This window comes from Choloepus didactylus, assembly GCF_015220235.1.
Source record: "Choloepus didactylus isolate mChoDid1 chromosome Y unlocalized genomic scaffold, mChoDid1.pri SUPER_Y_unloc2, whole genome shotgun sequence".
In the NCBI taxonomy this organism is placed as follows: Eukaryota; Metazoa; Chordata; class Mammalia; order Pilosa; family Megalonychidae; genus Choloepus; species Choloepus didactylus.
This window is the reverse complement of record NW_023637625.1, coordinates 259,803-273,851: the sequence shown is the minus strand read 5'-3', so window position 1 is coordinate 273,851 and position 14,049 is coordinate 259,803. Positions and strand designations below refer to the sequence as shown.

At 35.4% G+C, this 14,049-nt stretch overlaps 1 protein-coding gene across 1 annotated transcript in view; it reads right to left on the bottom strand.

Annotated features, from left to right (window-relative positions):
* Nucleotides 1-1,250: 1,250 nt before the first annotated feature.
* Nucleotides 1,251-14,049, bottom strand: part of WDR44 (WD repeat domain 44) — a 100,720-nt gene continuing 87,921 nt past the window's right edge. The window contains exons 14-20 of the mRNA XM_037824732.1: nucleotides 8,864-8,986; nucleotides 5,964-6,155; nucleotides 5,655-5,756; nucleotides 5,310-5,425; nucleotides 4,322-4,449; nucleotides 3,819-3,953; nucleotides 1,251-1,360 (exon numbers count right to left, since the gene is read on the bottom strand). Of these exons, the coding sequence (XP_037680660.1) occupies nucleotides 1,266-1,360; nucleotides 3,819-3,953; nucleotides 4,322-4,449; nucleotides 5,310-5,425; nucleotides 5,655-5,756; nucleotides 5,964-6,155; nucleotides 8,864-8,986 (891 nt within the window). The 3' untranslated portion in view covers nucleotides 1,251-1,265. The remainder of the gene's footprint in view (nucleotides 1,361-3,818; nucleotides 3,954-4,321; nucleotides 4,450-5,309; nucleotides 5,426-5,654; nucleotides 5,757-5,963; nucleotides 6,156-8,863; nucleotides 8,987-14,049) is intronic.

Sequence of the window (14,049 nt, the reverse complement as noted above, 5' to 3'; positions counted from 1 at the left end):
TATATGAGTGTGGCTCCCGAGCTTCTCATTTACATACTGAAAATAAATGCAATAAAGAATATATAAGCATATAGATGAATTCTTAGCAGTGTTCTTTTCTGGAACTAAAAACAATTTTAAAGGCAGGCAGTTACTGCATTATAATTCAGGGTCCAAAATCTGGGCTTTGGCTTGCCTAAAATCAAACTGTTAAAACAAGAATTTAGTTTTGCTGTATGCTTCCATTTACTGAAGTAATCTCAAAATAAAGTCACATTTAACAAGTGTTGGTGACCAACTTTAATAATACATATTTAATTTTCAGAAACATATGCTAACCATCAACAACATTATCAGGGTTATGTTGCCCCAGATGTTATTTCATTGGTACATTATAACGATATTTACAAAGGCTTTAAAATTCAACAACTCAAAACAGAACAGCTTAATTATTAAAACTACAATGCTTTAAAAATGTAAACAGTTCATTTTTACATTATTGTAAAAAAGAAGACTCATTCCTCAATGTGGCTTACTTTTTTTTTAAGTGAGCAAAGCCTGGTGCTCATGGATAAAGAATGAAAAGAATTCTTTACATAGAAACATTGTGCTCCAGTGTGGCAAAAAAAAAAAAATATATATATATATATATATATATATATATATATATATATATATATATACATACAAAGAAAAGAATCTTAAGTCCACAATTTAGACCACAAAAATATCTTGTCCCCAAATTGAGAAATTTATAAAAACCATTTTATATGGTTACTGACCTATTGAAAACCTATATAACATTTTCAAAACAATAACTCAGTCAAAAGATAACACTTTTCTTAAAAAATGAAATTTTGTGCAAAAGAAACTGTCTACGCTAGAAACAAGACTTTCTCTCCTAGTAAGAGGCCAAAAGAGCCACTGAAATAATTTAACTGTTAGATTTAGTGCATGTAACCAAAAGGCACACACATGTGATTAATATATTAATATATTTTCATGCAGAAATCTGTGCATGTTCACAATCACATAACAAAAACACAAACATAACAAAATGTAAAGCCTAGTGCTTGGCAATGTTATTCTAGCCATATTCCTTTCCAGTCTGCAAATCCAGCATTCACTAGATCATTAACACTGCCCCTCAAAAAATATATTATATTTGAACAACTTTCAGTAAAGATAAAAACAAAAAGATGTTTACCCTAAAACACTACAATATTTTTCAGTTCTGATACATATAGAAACTTACTGATACATTTATTTTCAAATGTCATTTCAAATTAAGATACATTTTTTCTTTTGTTAATAAACACTTTGATTGCTCCAGTGAAGTCAGCAGAGAGAAGAACTTCCATGTTATCTGTCTTCGTAATACCTTAAAAGCATAAGGAAATAGTTTTTAGTTGATTTTAAAGGAACATGATGCGTGCTCCCACAATTCTCACATGCCCATGACCCTCCCTCCACCTTTTCTTTTCTGTCTGTTCTTTTCCTCTCCTTTCATACTACTTTACCTCTCCCTCTTATCTGAGGCTCACTTCCACTTACCTCATCTTAGCTGATCTTTCCCTGGCTCGGGGGTAGTTTAATCCCTTGGAACCTGGATGCCTGGATTTACTCGCAGGCAGTCTAGGCCTCTAAGTTGTCTAATGCTTCATTTCACAGCAAGAGGTTAGGGTGTCATTCAGTCCCAAGGACTGGAATCCTGCCAGAATGAAATCAGCTGGGCAAGTTTGATCCTAACAGCGGTCCTAATGAGGTTGACAGGAAGTTTTAGTGTACAGGAAACAAACTGAAACTGCCATGAAATGAGGCACACATGTTTGCTCTGTCAATGCTGACAGCACCTTTTGACTTTATGGTCCTTACTGAAGGACTATTTAGGAATACCAAACAGCAAAAACGCCTACCTCTTACATTTGTCAGTCATGTAAAAATATGTAACACAGCAAATTTGTTAACTAACTATATTATACATAGGCAAAAATTGTGATTTTAAAAGGACTGGGTAAGAAGGAAGAAAATATTCTAAGCTTTAATTGCAGTTATGTACAGGATGAGTCAGCCATGGTCTCATTTAGATTTCTAAGCCTTTGAACATTCCTTACCACCCTTTTGGCAAATCTCAAAGTAGTGCTGTGCAGTAGTAGCAGCAGCAGCAGCAAAGGACTTCAGTATATGAGAAAGGCTAGAGAAGAAAATAATCCAACATATACATAAAATGCTTTATAATATATAATAATTAAGATGATAATGGTAATGTCAACTACAGGTCAGGTATTTTGCATTTAAACATACGCTATCTTTAATTCTTACAACAGACTTGTAACTAGGTAATATCACCATTTTGCACATGAGGAAAACTGAGGCTCAAATTAAATAATATGTCAAGAATAAAGAGAGAGCAATTAGATCAATTTTATAATCCTATACACTGGGTTTCAGAGTTTATTCCTAGATTACACCTACATTGGTACAAAATAGCAAACACAAATCTGAGTATACTTCAGAAGCTGTGACTCTTAAAAAAGCACCTAGTGAATAAACTGAACCTTGTTAGTATGGTGCGTGTTTGAGAAGTCTAGAAAAGTACCATGTATTTTTTATTTTTCCTCAAACTGTTTTACATGTTAGAATTTCCTGTGGAATATGTAAGGGAAAATGTAGAGCGTCTAGAGGTATCACTAGGAAAAAAAAAGAAAAGACTAAAACAAATGACTTAAGTTAGAAGAAACTGGATTTGATTTTGAGAACAAAAGACAAAATAGAAAGAAATTACTTCCAAATACTTTAATAATTATGACTCGGTTTATCATTAAATCTTTTGTAATTAAAAGAAGTTTTAATCACAAAATTTTAATTATGGGACTGGAGTTCACTTTTGCTTATCAAAACTTTTCTTCAGAGACAATAAATGGATAGTGCAAACAGTACTACAAGGGAAACTACATGAGACTAAATTACATAAAAATTCTTGAGAACTTCTAAGCATTCCAATAAATTTAGAAGCACACTTTGTACATCGTATTTATTGTTGTAGCTTTCAGACTCTCTAAAAGGCCTGGCTGTAGTCTCTGGAGTGAGAAAACACATTTATTAAAGTATTCTGTAATTGATTTTAATAACATAGACTTGCTTTCACTAACAGATGGTCCCAATTTGCATGGTCTTAACCAGACTCTTAGTGACTAAAAGGGACAATTTTTATATAAACAACACTCAATACTACTTTTCAATGATTTTTTTCACTTCAGAATATGAGCATTTTATACAACTGGAATTACTACTCAGAGAATAAACTGCAAACGGCAAGAAATAACAGGCTTGTAAATAGCTACCTATCCTGAGAAGCTGTTAATTTGTGGCAAGTAATTAAACCACCTTCCTTTTGGTTTAATTCACTCATTCAATGAATACCTGTTATATGCAAGCAAGCAGGGTTCTAGGCATTGGTTTTCTAACAATAAATAAGACACAAGAAATAAAAGTCTCTGTCCTCATGGAAATTACAGTTCAGTAGGAGAGACAGATAATAAAGTTTTATATTTGTATGTCTTGGTTGTATTTCTCCAAGGAGAATGGTTGGCCATAAAAAATCACAAACTCACAAAATTTTCATTTTTAATTCACAGGTGAATTTAGAAGAAGTAAAACTTCAGAGGAATATGTTACTAAAATGTTCAAAAATGGATACCTTATAACCATTATGTTGTAAACAAGAAATACTTTCCACATGCATAAAAACCTTGTAATATCCAATACTAGATCAATGAGGCTACTCTAAATGCTGACTAGAAAAAAAAAAATAGAACAAATAAAACATGAAAGCCTACCAGAGGACATGCTATCCAAAACTTCAGGATCTTCATCTTCATTGTTCCCTTCTGATTTTTCAGATTGTATATCCAAAGATAACATCAAGCTTGGATTTGGAGCAAAGATGGCTGATGTAACAACTGCATTATGTGCTAGGAAAAAATTTTACTTCAGGATAACTGATAAATTTGATACTGTACACCAAAATAGAATATGCAAAAAATACAACAGTATGTTTTATATGCCAAATATCCTTTAAACCTAACTTAGAACTAAGAACTATTAAAAAATCATCTTCTAAAAGATGCCACACAAAAGTCCTGAGATTCCATGACTTCTCAAATTCTAGACCAGCATCAAGTTCTTCCTTGGTATAATAAAATCAGAAGAGCAAAGCCAAATACACAGCAAAAGCAGTTATAACTGCCAAACTGTCTTTCTAAAATATTGCCTATAGCAATTAACTTCTAGTACATACCCATTTAACTTATTAGACAAGTAAAAGTAGGTATTTACTTACCTTTAATGCCTTCCCAGAAGTCATTACGATCTCTCCTGACTGAAGTAAACTTGCTTAGGTCATGGTAAGTACTCCAAATATAAACATACTTATCTTCTGAGCCACTAACAAGGTAAGTAAAATCATGGCTGAAGTTGGGGGAAAAAGAGGGCAAAATCAATTTTTTGTCATTTTAGGCTTCCCTCTCAGTGCTTCCTACTTTAAAATGCCTAAAAAACACCTGAGGGTGCTTGTTGACAATGTAGCCTCCTAGTCTCACTCTAGACATTCAGAATGCTTTATGGGTGAAGTGGGGTCTAGACATAAATATTTTTATTGAAACCCTACTATGATGCTGGTTAGCCCACACATGAAAAAACTCTGGCCTAAGGGATGAAGGAGAGAAGGAATGTACTTTACCAACTGAATTACTGGCTAATTACTGGTTAATTCAAGAAGAGAGGAAGAACTAGTAAGAAAAGGGCTGAAAGAAAGCGGGAATAAAGGGTGGGTAGCCCTATTTTAGGAGAGCCCCCAGACCCCAAATTAGAGTTCAAATAATCATGATATATAAAAGGGTAAACACAGGACACTATACTTTAGGATGTTACAAAGTTTCATTAGCTTTTGTACCTAGAAGATCAGGACCATGTGGGTGGAGGGTAGCCTCCTCTTATATAAGCTTACAGAAAAGCAAAGCTTCTGGAGATGGGAGTCTTCCAATCCTGGCTTTTCAACTAATTGTGTGACCTTAGGCAAACTGTTGAATTTTCTGGGTCTTAGTTTCTTCGTCTGCAGAATAAGGGCAATTCTAATTCTACCTACCATACCGGTAGATAAGTAAGTATTACATGATGATAAAAAGAGATACCAGGTGTAAAAGTGCCAAGAAATGAAAAACACCATATAAGAATAAGGTGTGGGTAGATGGAAAAGGGAGAAAAATGCAAAAGGGGGAATAGGGGAGAAATGTTCTGATCTGTTTTGGAATTTCACATTGCCAACTTACCTAAAACTTGCTTTGATCTGGCTGCTGCTGTTGACATAACCCTTGTACTTCATGGACAGTGACAAATCTCTGAGATCATATAGTCTGATTCTGGAGTCATTTGAGGTTACCAGTATCTAAAAATAAATCAAACGAAAGGTTAAAAATATCATCTTTTAATCTAAATTAAGCTAAATTAAGCTATAACCAAAAAACAGCATTGTTTTTGTATAGAGCACATATACCTCAGAAGGAGAAAAAGCACTACTCCACAGAAAAGGGAATGTAATCTTCGCAAAGATGTCAAAAACTAACTTTCAAGAGTCTACATTCATTGTGGAGAGAGATTTTTGAATATTATACTACCTTATTTTCTCCAGGTAGAGGCTCAATGCCAGTAATTTTTCTTCCAACTCTGTTGCGCCCTCTGGTAGATCGGACATGTATTTGTGTATGATATTTCAAATGCTAAAAAGAAATCATAAATTAAAAATATTAGAATTAGAAGGAAGCTTGAAGATCATCTTATTCAACTCTCAGACAGACAAACGTGGTATTCTTTGCCCCAATTTACAAATAAGACAGTTAAAGCCCAGAGAGGATAAACAACTTGTCCAAAATCACAAGTGCTTACTAAGTATTTAACTGTATAATTTAAACCTGATAATCATTTACCTCCGTATCATAGAAAATACATCTGCCATCATATGTCCCAATAACTGCACATTTGCCATTCTGACAGAAATTTGCAGCTGTGATTAATTTTGTTTGACCATCTACTTCATTCCACAAGGCCACTTTTTTGTCAGGTATGTTCCAAAGTCGGAGCTTTCCATCCAATGACCCACTTAGAAAATATCTGTCATCCTAAAAACATGGCAAAAGAGAAAGCCTTCATTTTACCACATCAAGAAAAACTCATTAGCAAACCCAAACATTAAATTTATTATAAATAATGTTTAAAATATGTAGATCTCATTTTGAAAGCATTTTTAAGCGAGCATTATTTTATTTGCTAAAAACAATAACAACATCATAATTTCAGTATTCATTTGGAAGGAATGACATTCTAATCAATACCCTTAAACTGCTTTTTCCAAAGTATGGATGTTAATAGACAATGTGTTTGAGTGTGTGTGTTGCATGGGAGAAGGGTTCTGTAAGCAAATAAGTTTGAGAAATTCTGGGTTAAGAAAGTTAAACAGGATTCTCAAGAGCTATTATTATGTTAAAATGTATTCTGAATCTCCAAAAAAGGGATTAAGTAGGTAGTATTTTCCAATTTATTTAACCATGGATTTTGGGGGGGAGGAGGAGGCAGGGAACTACATATAGCAGGGCCAGCACATTTAAGGAACATACTTTGGGAAACACTATCTTACAATGATACATTCACCTACAACTTCTTCGTTGGGATAGTTTTTTTTTTTATATTTTCCCTTTTAATCATATTCAGATATATATATTTCAGTGTTGTTAACTGCATTCACAATGTTGTGCTACCATTACCACCATCCATTATCAAAACATTTCCCTCATTTCAAATAGGAACTCTGTACATTTAAGCCTCAACTTCCCATTCCCTATCTCTGGGATAGATTTAACACTTGAATAAAAGAGTTAACGCCTGTTATTGGCCCAAAGAACTGGTCATTTTTCGCCAGGATTTCACATCAGCAGAGAATTACTTCACGTATTCAAATTCTGAATCTGACTAGAAACCAGGGGTCTCAACCAGAGGCAATTTTGCTCCCCAAGTGACATGTGGCAATGTCTGGAGACAGTTTTGGTTGTCACAGGATTAGCTCAGTCCCTTCCCCAGGGACTATTCGTTTAGGCATGAGCACGTACTACAATTTTCATCAGTTAGACACAAGGAAAAGCTAATGGGGTAGGTGAGGGAGGGCTACTGCTGTGCGTAGACGTCAGGGATGCTGCTAAACAACCCTACAATGCACAGGACAGCCTCCCACAACAAAGAATTATCTGGCCTAAAATGTCAACAGTGCCAAGGCTGAAAAACCATGCTCTAAACTAAATCAGTCCTACCACTAAGCTGCTCCAATTTTTGGCAACATAAGAATTACAGATTAAATAATTGGGATGCCAAAACAAGAAAAGAGATTCTCTTCACAAGATTATTATTTACCTATCCCTAAAGCCTGTCAAGAACAATCTACAAAGGATGAACATTTTATAGTTATGGTTTAGTAGGCTCCACTCAATGTCTACCAGTAGAAGACCTGAACAAGTGAAAATACTCTTGCTCTTATGATTCAGAATTTTATTTACATACATACTTACATGTATTTCCATTTTGTTATTTCTTTTACCCCTGCTATCTTCCTTCCATGTGACATTATTTAATAAAGTCATATTTCCTAAGAAAATGTCAACACCACTGCATTTTTCCTTAGCCCCTCTCACAAACTATCCAGAGTGATACAATTTTTAGAAATAGGGCATTTCAGCTTCCAAAATAAAACCAAATAAAAGTATAGTACAATTACTAACTGAACAGAAATTGTAATAATAAAGTACTACATACTTAACTATCAGCATGTAATATAAAACCAAATAAAAGTATAGTACAATTACTAACTGAACAGAGACTGTAATAATAAAGTACTACATAGTTAACTTTCAACATGTAATATCTCTCTCCTTCCATCCTGATAATTTACAGCTAAAACAGGGGTGGCGGAAATGGATTTTTGCTCACAGTTGTGAATAGGGAGAAATCCATCTTTCACTGCATCCTTGGGTGACAGGATGGGAGTGTTATTCAGAAAGAAGCCTATAAAGCTTGATGGTCTAAGCTGATAAGGTACTAAGATAGACCAAACATGCTTAATTGTTAAAAGTTCCTAATCAAGTCTTCTAAGGGTCCAAAATTATTACTGCCTATGTTATAAGTCTGCTCAGGGAGGGAAACTACACTGAAGGGGGAAAAAAGTCTTGTCTTCTCTCTTAATTTGGGGGAAAAGAGAAACAAATGTGAATATAATTTAAATGTTGCATTAAAAAGACAACCGGTGTGAAACATACAGATAAGGATATTGGGAATGTAATCATACATCAATGTAGGGGTAGGGAAGTTGGCAGATCAGCTCCAATTCTGTACTTGTTTTAAATTTACCTCATAATGAATTTTGGTCTTTGCCTCTTTCAATCTTTTCCTCTTTGTTTCTCCCCTCCCCAAGCCTCCCAACTGTGCCTGCCTATATAGGTCCCTTTCTCCTTTATGTACTATGTCACCTTCTTCTTCCATTTCCAATCTCATCTTTACTAGGATGATTTCTTTCTTTATTTATACCCTGCATGTCTCATTATGGATTTGAGATGACTTTCCACTGTCATATTTAGACTATAACATTCCTAGTTCTTTTAACGCAGATTAGCAGATCGTTTCCTTTCTCATTTTAAAAGCAAAATGAAACACTAAATTAAGGTGCTTTTAACTATGTGGCTGTTAATAATGTTTTACCTGGAGTCCAGTTACCCTCCAAAGAAACCAGGTTCCTTCCCCTTTCTTATAAGAATAACCACAAAGACATGTATAAACAGGTACTTACTCTTGGATGGAAAGCTATGGCAGTGACGAAATCTATATGTTGAAAACAGCAAAGACATTCTCTTCTGGAAATATGCCATAACCTGACTGTTTTATCCATCGAAGAAGAAAGCAGAAAGTAGTTCTATGGAGAAAATGACATCAATTATTTTACTATCATATAAAAAAACCTACTTTTAAGTAAAAATGAACTTTTGGTGTTATGTACCACAATAATTTTGTTATTATCATTGTTGTATGCAGCATCAGAAAGAACAAAATAGTATCCAATTCACCTGGAAGATCTCATTCTTTCTAAATAGTTAAATGCCATATTTCAACACTTTATTTATTAAGAATATTTAGGAAAACAGTCTGGCAGTTCCTCAAAAAATTAAACATGCAATTACCATATGACCCAACAATTCCATTCCTAGGCATATACCCCAAATAATTGAAAGCAGGGACTCAAATTGATACTTGTACACCAACATTCACAGAAGCATTATTAAGAATAGCCAAAAGCTGGAAACGACCCAAGTGACTACCCACAGATGACTGGACAAACAACATGTAGTATATACATACAATGGAGTATTATTCAGCCAGATAAAAGAATGAAATTCTGATACATGTTACAACATGGATGAACCTTGAAAAAGATATGCTAAGTGAAAAAAGTCAGATGCAAGGGACAAATGTGTAATTTCACTTATATGACCTATCTAGATTAGGCAAATTTGTTGAGACATAAAATAGATTAGAGGTAACCAGGGTTGGGGGGAGGGGGAAATGGGGAATTACTGCTTAAAGGATACAGTTTCTGTTTGGGGTGAGGAAAAGTTTTGGAAGCAGAAACTGGTGATGGTTGCATAACACTGTGAATGTATTAATGCCAGTGACATGTACACTTAAAAATAGTTAAAATGGCAAACTGTGTGGTACATATATTCTACCACACACAAAAACAATCTTTAGTCTTCGTGAAAAGACTAAGCACAAACACTGCTGTTGACATATAACTGTAATGATAAATACGTGCTATTTTGGCTCGTTTAAAAAGTGTACATTTTATGTGGTATAACTGTTTTCAAAGAGATGGCCCATCTTACAATTAACAAACAGAATTTGAAAGATTTACCATAACCTCTGAAGCACTTAACAGCAACCGGTTTTAGTTTCAAGATCCACTCAGTTCCAGAAAAGTTTTGAAGAGTATATGCAGTTTGCTTTATTATTTCCTATTGATTAATAACAACCACATAAAAAATAAACCTATAGCCCTTCTGCTCATTAAAAATGGCTCTAAACAAAAGTCCATTGCTTTAAGCATAAGAAAGGAATATGAAGACATCCCTAAAATATTGTGAAGATGCTGAAGACATATTAAGACATGTTCTATTAAAAAAAACCTGTTCTATTATGCCAAGAAGATTCTGTTCAAAAATACTCACTGAATAAATGAAATTAAATAATTTTCATGGACTAAGCACTGATCTGGGGAGTCAAAAGAATTGGATTCAAATCCAAGTTCTACATATAACTAGTTTTATGATCTTTGGCAGCTCACAGAGGCCCAGTTTTCTCATTTACACAATGAGATATCCTCTACTTCAAAGGGGGTTGTTAGTAGAAGAATTCATGGGGTAATTCTTATTACCTGGCATAAAATAAGTCTTAAAAAAAACACAGAAAACCCACTATAAACACCAACTGTGCTAGACATTGAAAAGAAACAATAGTAAAATAAGATCTTCCCCCGCTATCCTTAAGAGGCTTAGAATCTTGTTGCAAACAAGACCTAGGAATATGCACAAGAAACACGTCAAAATGAAAGACAGTTTAAGAAAAGAACATAGAGCTATTGAAATTCAGTGAAACAGATCAATATTTGCTTCAGCTGTCAGGGAAGGCCTTGTGAAAGAAATGGATTCAGGAGGCACATTAAAGGAGGAATACACTGTGGTTAGGTAGAGAAGAGGGAGAAAGGCCCTCTGCACTTAGGGATAGAACAGCAGAAATTTTGCTCATTTCCTCTGAGTTGGGGGATGTAAGGCTATCTGCCCTCAGGGGACCATTACTGTATGGGGCAGAGCTCCCTTGAAATAACTGTCATCTAGACCAGTACTTCTCTATTTGTGGTGAAAGACAGTTCTTTGTTTTTTAAATTTCCACGAGCCAAGGACTGAAACTTGTAAAATACAGGAAAAAAATTACTAGAAAAATGAAATGAAAATCAAATGTAAGCCCTGCTTTTTACTATTACACAAAATGGAAGCCTCGGTTTTTTTAATATTAGATTTAACAACCATGAAATTACTCTGAAAATTGCCATAAAATTTCTAAATGCTCATTCTTGGTTTCTGTACTTATCTCTTTCACAGACTGGTATTCTATATCTCATCAAGGACCGGTAAGAAAGAGTTTACATACTGGCACCAGTCCTTAAAAATGTATATTACTTACCTGAGACAAGCAGGTACCTGGGTGGATACTAACTCATATTATTGTCCCATTGTTATTTCATTTAAAAAAAAAAAAACAAAGAATGCTAGGAAAATATCTAAGAATTTTAAGATTTCTTAAATCTTCTCAACATGTCCAACATACGACATCTTGGTTATCCTGTTTCCCTGTAGTCATTAGCTATTGTGGCCCAGGAATGGGCTAGAAGGTAATAGCTCCAAATCCATGTGGTTGAATCTCAATGACCCCAACTCCCTAGCTATGTGCCTCTAGGCAAGTTTTTTAAGCAGTTTTCTTTTAGTCCATGATAAAGATGTACCGACTATATCATAAGGTTGTTTTGAGGGTACAAATAGAAAGCACACGTAAAGTACTTAAACTTTGTCTGTATCCTAACTCCTAAAACACTATCTAGCACATAGTGATGATGATGGTGATGATGATGATGACAATGGCTAATATTATTTGAGCATTTACTACATTCTAGGCAAATTCTTCATATTTTCTTGCTCAGTTAATCTCCTCCCATAGCCATACAAGGAAGCTATTTTTATTATGCCTATTTTGCAGAGGAGGCATGGTGAGTTAAGTAACTTGCCCAATGTCACACACCTGTAAAGGGTCAGACTAGGTAGGATATGAACACAGAGAGCCTGGCTCCAGAGCTCATGATCTTATCACCTCTACAGGCAGTAAAGTGATCAACAGATATGTTTTGAGTGAATGAAAAGTATTTAGTATGTAGCAGGCATATTTGCATGGGTTCTCAATAATCCCCACAACCACACTTGTGAGGTAGCAACTGAGTCTGTTACTTTAATAGGAGGAATTTATAGTAATCTGTCTGAGGCCACACTCTCAGTGGAGATATGAGGGGTCAAATTCAAACCTTCTCTTTTTATGTCTCATACTTTTTTTATATTTACTGCTGCCTCCAGGAAGGAAACAAGGGAAATGGTAAGTGAGACAGGAAGAGAATCAAGTACAGTGTTCTAAAACCAAGAAAAATATTTCAAGAAAGATCAATAGCATCAAATCATCAAATGCTAGAGAAAGGTTAAGGAGAATGAGTTCAAAGAAAAAGTACTAATTCTGACTAGAAGGTGGTCAGTGAAGATCTAATTTCTCCGAGTTAGCATTATATTTCAGGAATGCTACTGGCTTGCTTTAAGAAAGTGAAATGAGTGCAAAATTTCCAATTACGTGCTTTGTACTTCCTATTTTAGATGAATATTATTATCAGATTATGAAGACCTTAGCTTTCCATCTTCTGTCAACTTAGGGAACAGGGTGGGGGAGGAATACAATGACACAATAAGGGCTCAGTTTAAAAATCAGACTACCTATAACCAAAGTGAGGGCCAAGCTTGTTCTGGAATGATATTATGATGGATGGGTTATGAAAAGCATCCAGAACACGTGAACAGGTATGACAGGAGCAATGATTCATAAATGGAGTAATTCAAATGTTGGCTCTCAGGGAAAGTCTGACTTTCCAAGATTCAGTGACATCTTTGTGGTACTGGAGGTTCTCCTGACACAGTTAAAAAACCGGGGGGAGGGAGGAGCATTACTGGTATCTCTGATATTATGTGAACATAAGTGACTTTTCTCAACTCAAAGCTTTCACATATTAGTCTTTTTCCAAATTCTTAACAGATTTTAGATTCTGCTTACTATCAGATTTTAATACAAAGAAAGTATAAGGTATGCAAAAATAAAAAATTGGGTTCCTGTTTCAAACACCTTATATGAAATTTTAAATGTTTCTTTAAATTTTGCCAAAACTGTTAAGATATCTGATCGACAGCAAATAGCTCTCACTTTTGAAATAATTTTTCTCCAATAAAAAAAAAAAACAGAAAACAACTTAACAGTGATTCATAGATTATAAATGGAAGCCTATGTAAACAATTTCATGAATGTAGAAGATTAGCCCCAAAACAGGCTTGATTAGATAGATCAGACTTTATCTTTACAGTTGAAGTCATATCAATTTTGCTGAGGACAGGTATTATGCAAAATTATTCCTTATAAAAGTAAAGGTGGGAAGACGGTGGATTAGGAGAGACTGAGCAAAATTCTCCTCTGTGAAAAACACTAGATAAAGGACAGAAAGCACTCCAGAACAGCAGTTCCAGGGTTCCAACACCTGAGCAGGGACTTCTACACCATAGTTAGCATGTACTTGGAGAAACTGAGATACTGTTTTCAAGATGGGTTGAGTGTTTGGCCTGGAATGCTGCCTGGGAACTGGTGGTTGGAGACGGCTGACGAGCATGGAGGGGAGCAGCCTTCCATGCCCCATGAATCATCCTCAACACTTGGCTGGGGTGTTAATCCTTCATAGACCCACAGCCAAGAACCCCTGTGCCAGGAACTGGCAGTTGGAGCAGGCAAATGAGAGCAGAAGGGGGCAGCTTTCCATGCCCCATATAGCCATCTTACCAGTTGGCAGGGAGCTAACCCTTCACAGATGTGCAGCTACTGTGCAGGGGACTGGCTGCTAAGCACAGAGTGAGCAGCTTTCTAAGCCCCATTTCTGCAGTTGGCTAGGAAGATAACCTTTCACAGAACTGCGGCCAAGAACTCCCTTGAGGGAATTCAGGATTTGGCAGATTTGTGACAGCATCCACTCTTCCTCCAAGGAAGCCCATGGTGTGCACAGCCTAGAGGTAAGGGTGCCACATGGAAGTGCCAGAAGCCCTCCCCAATCCCAGGGACTCACGGGCACATGGCAGA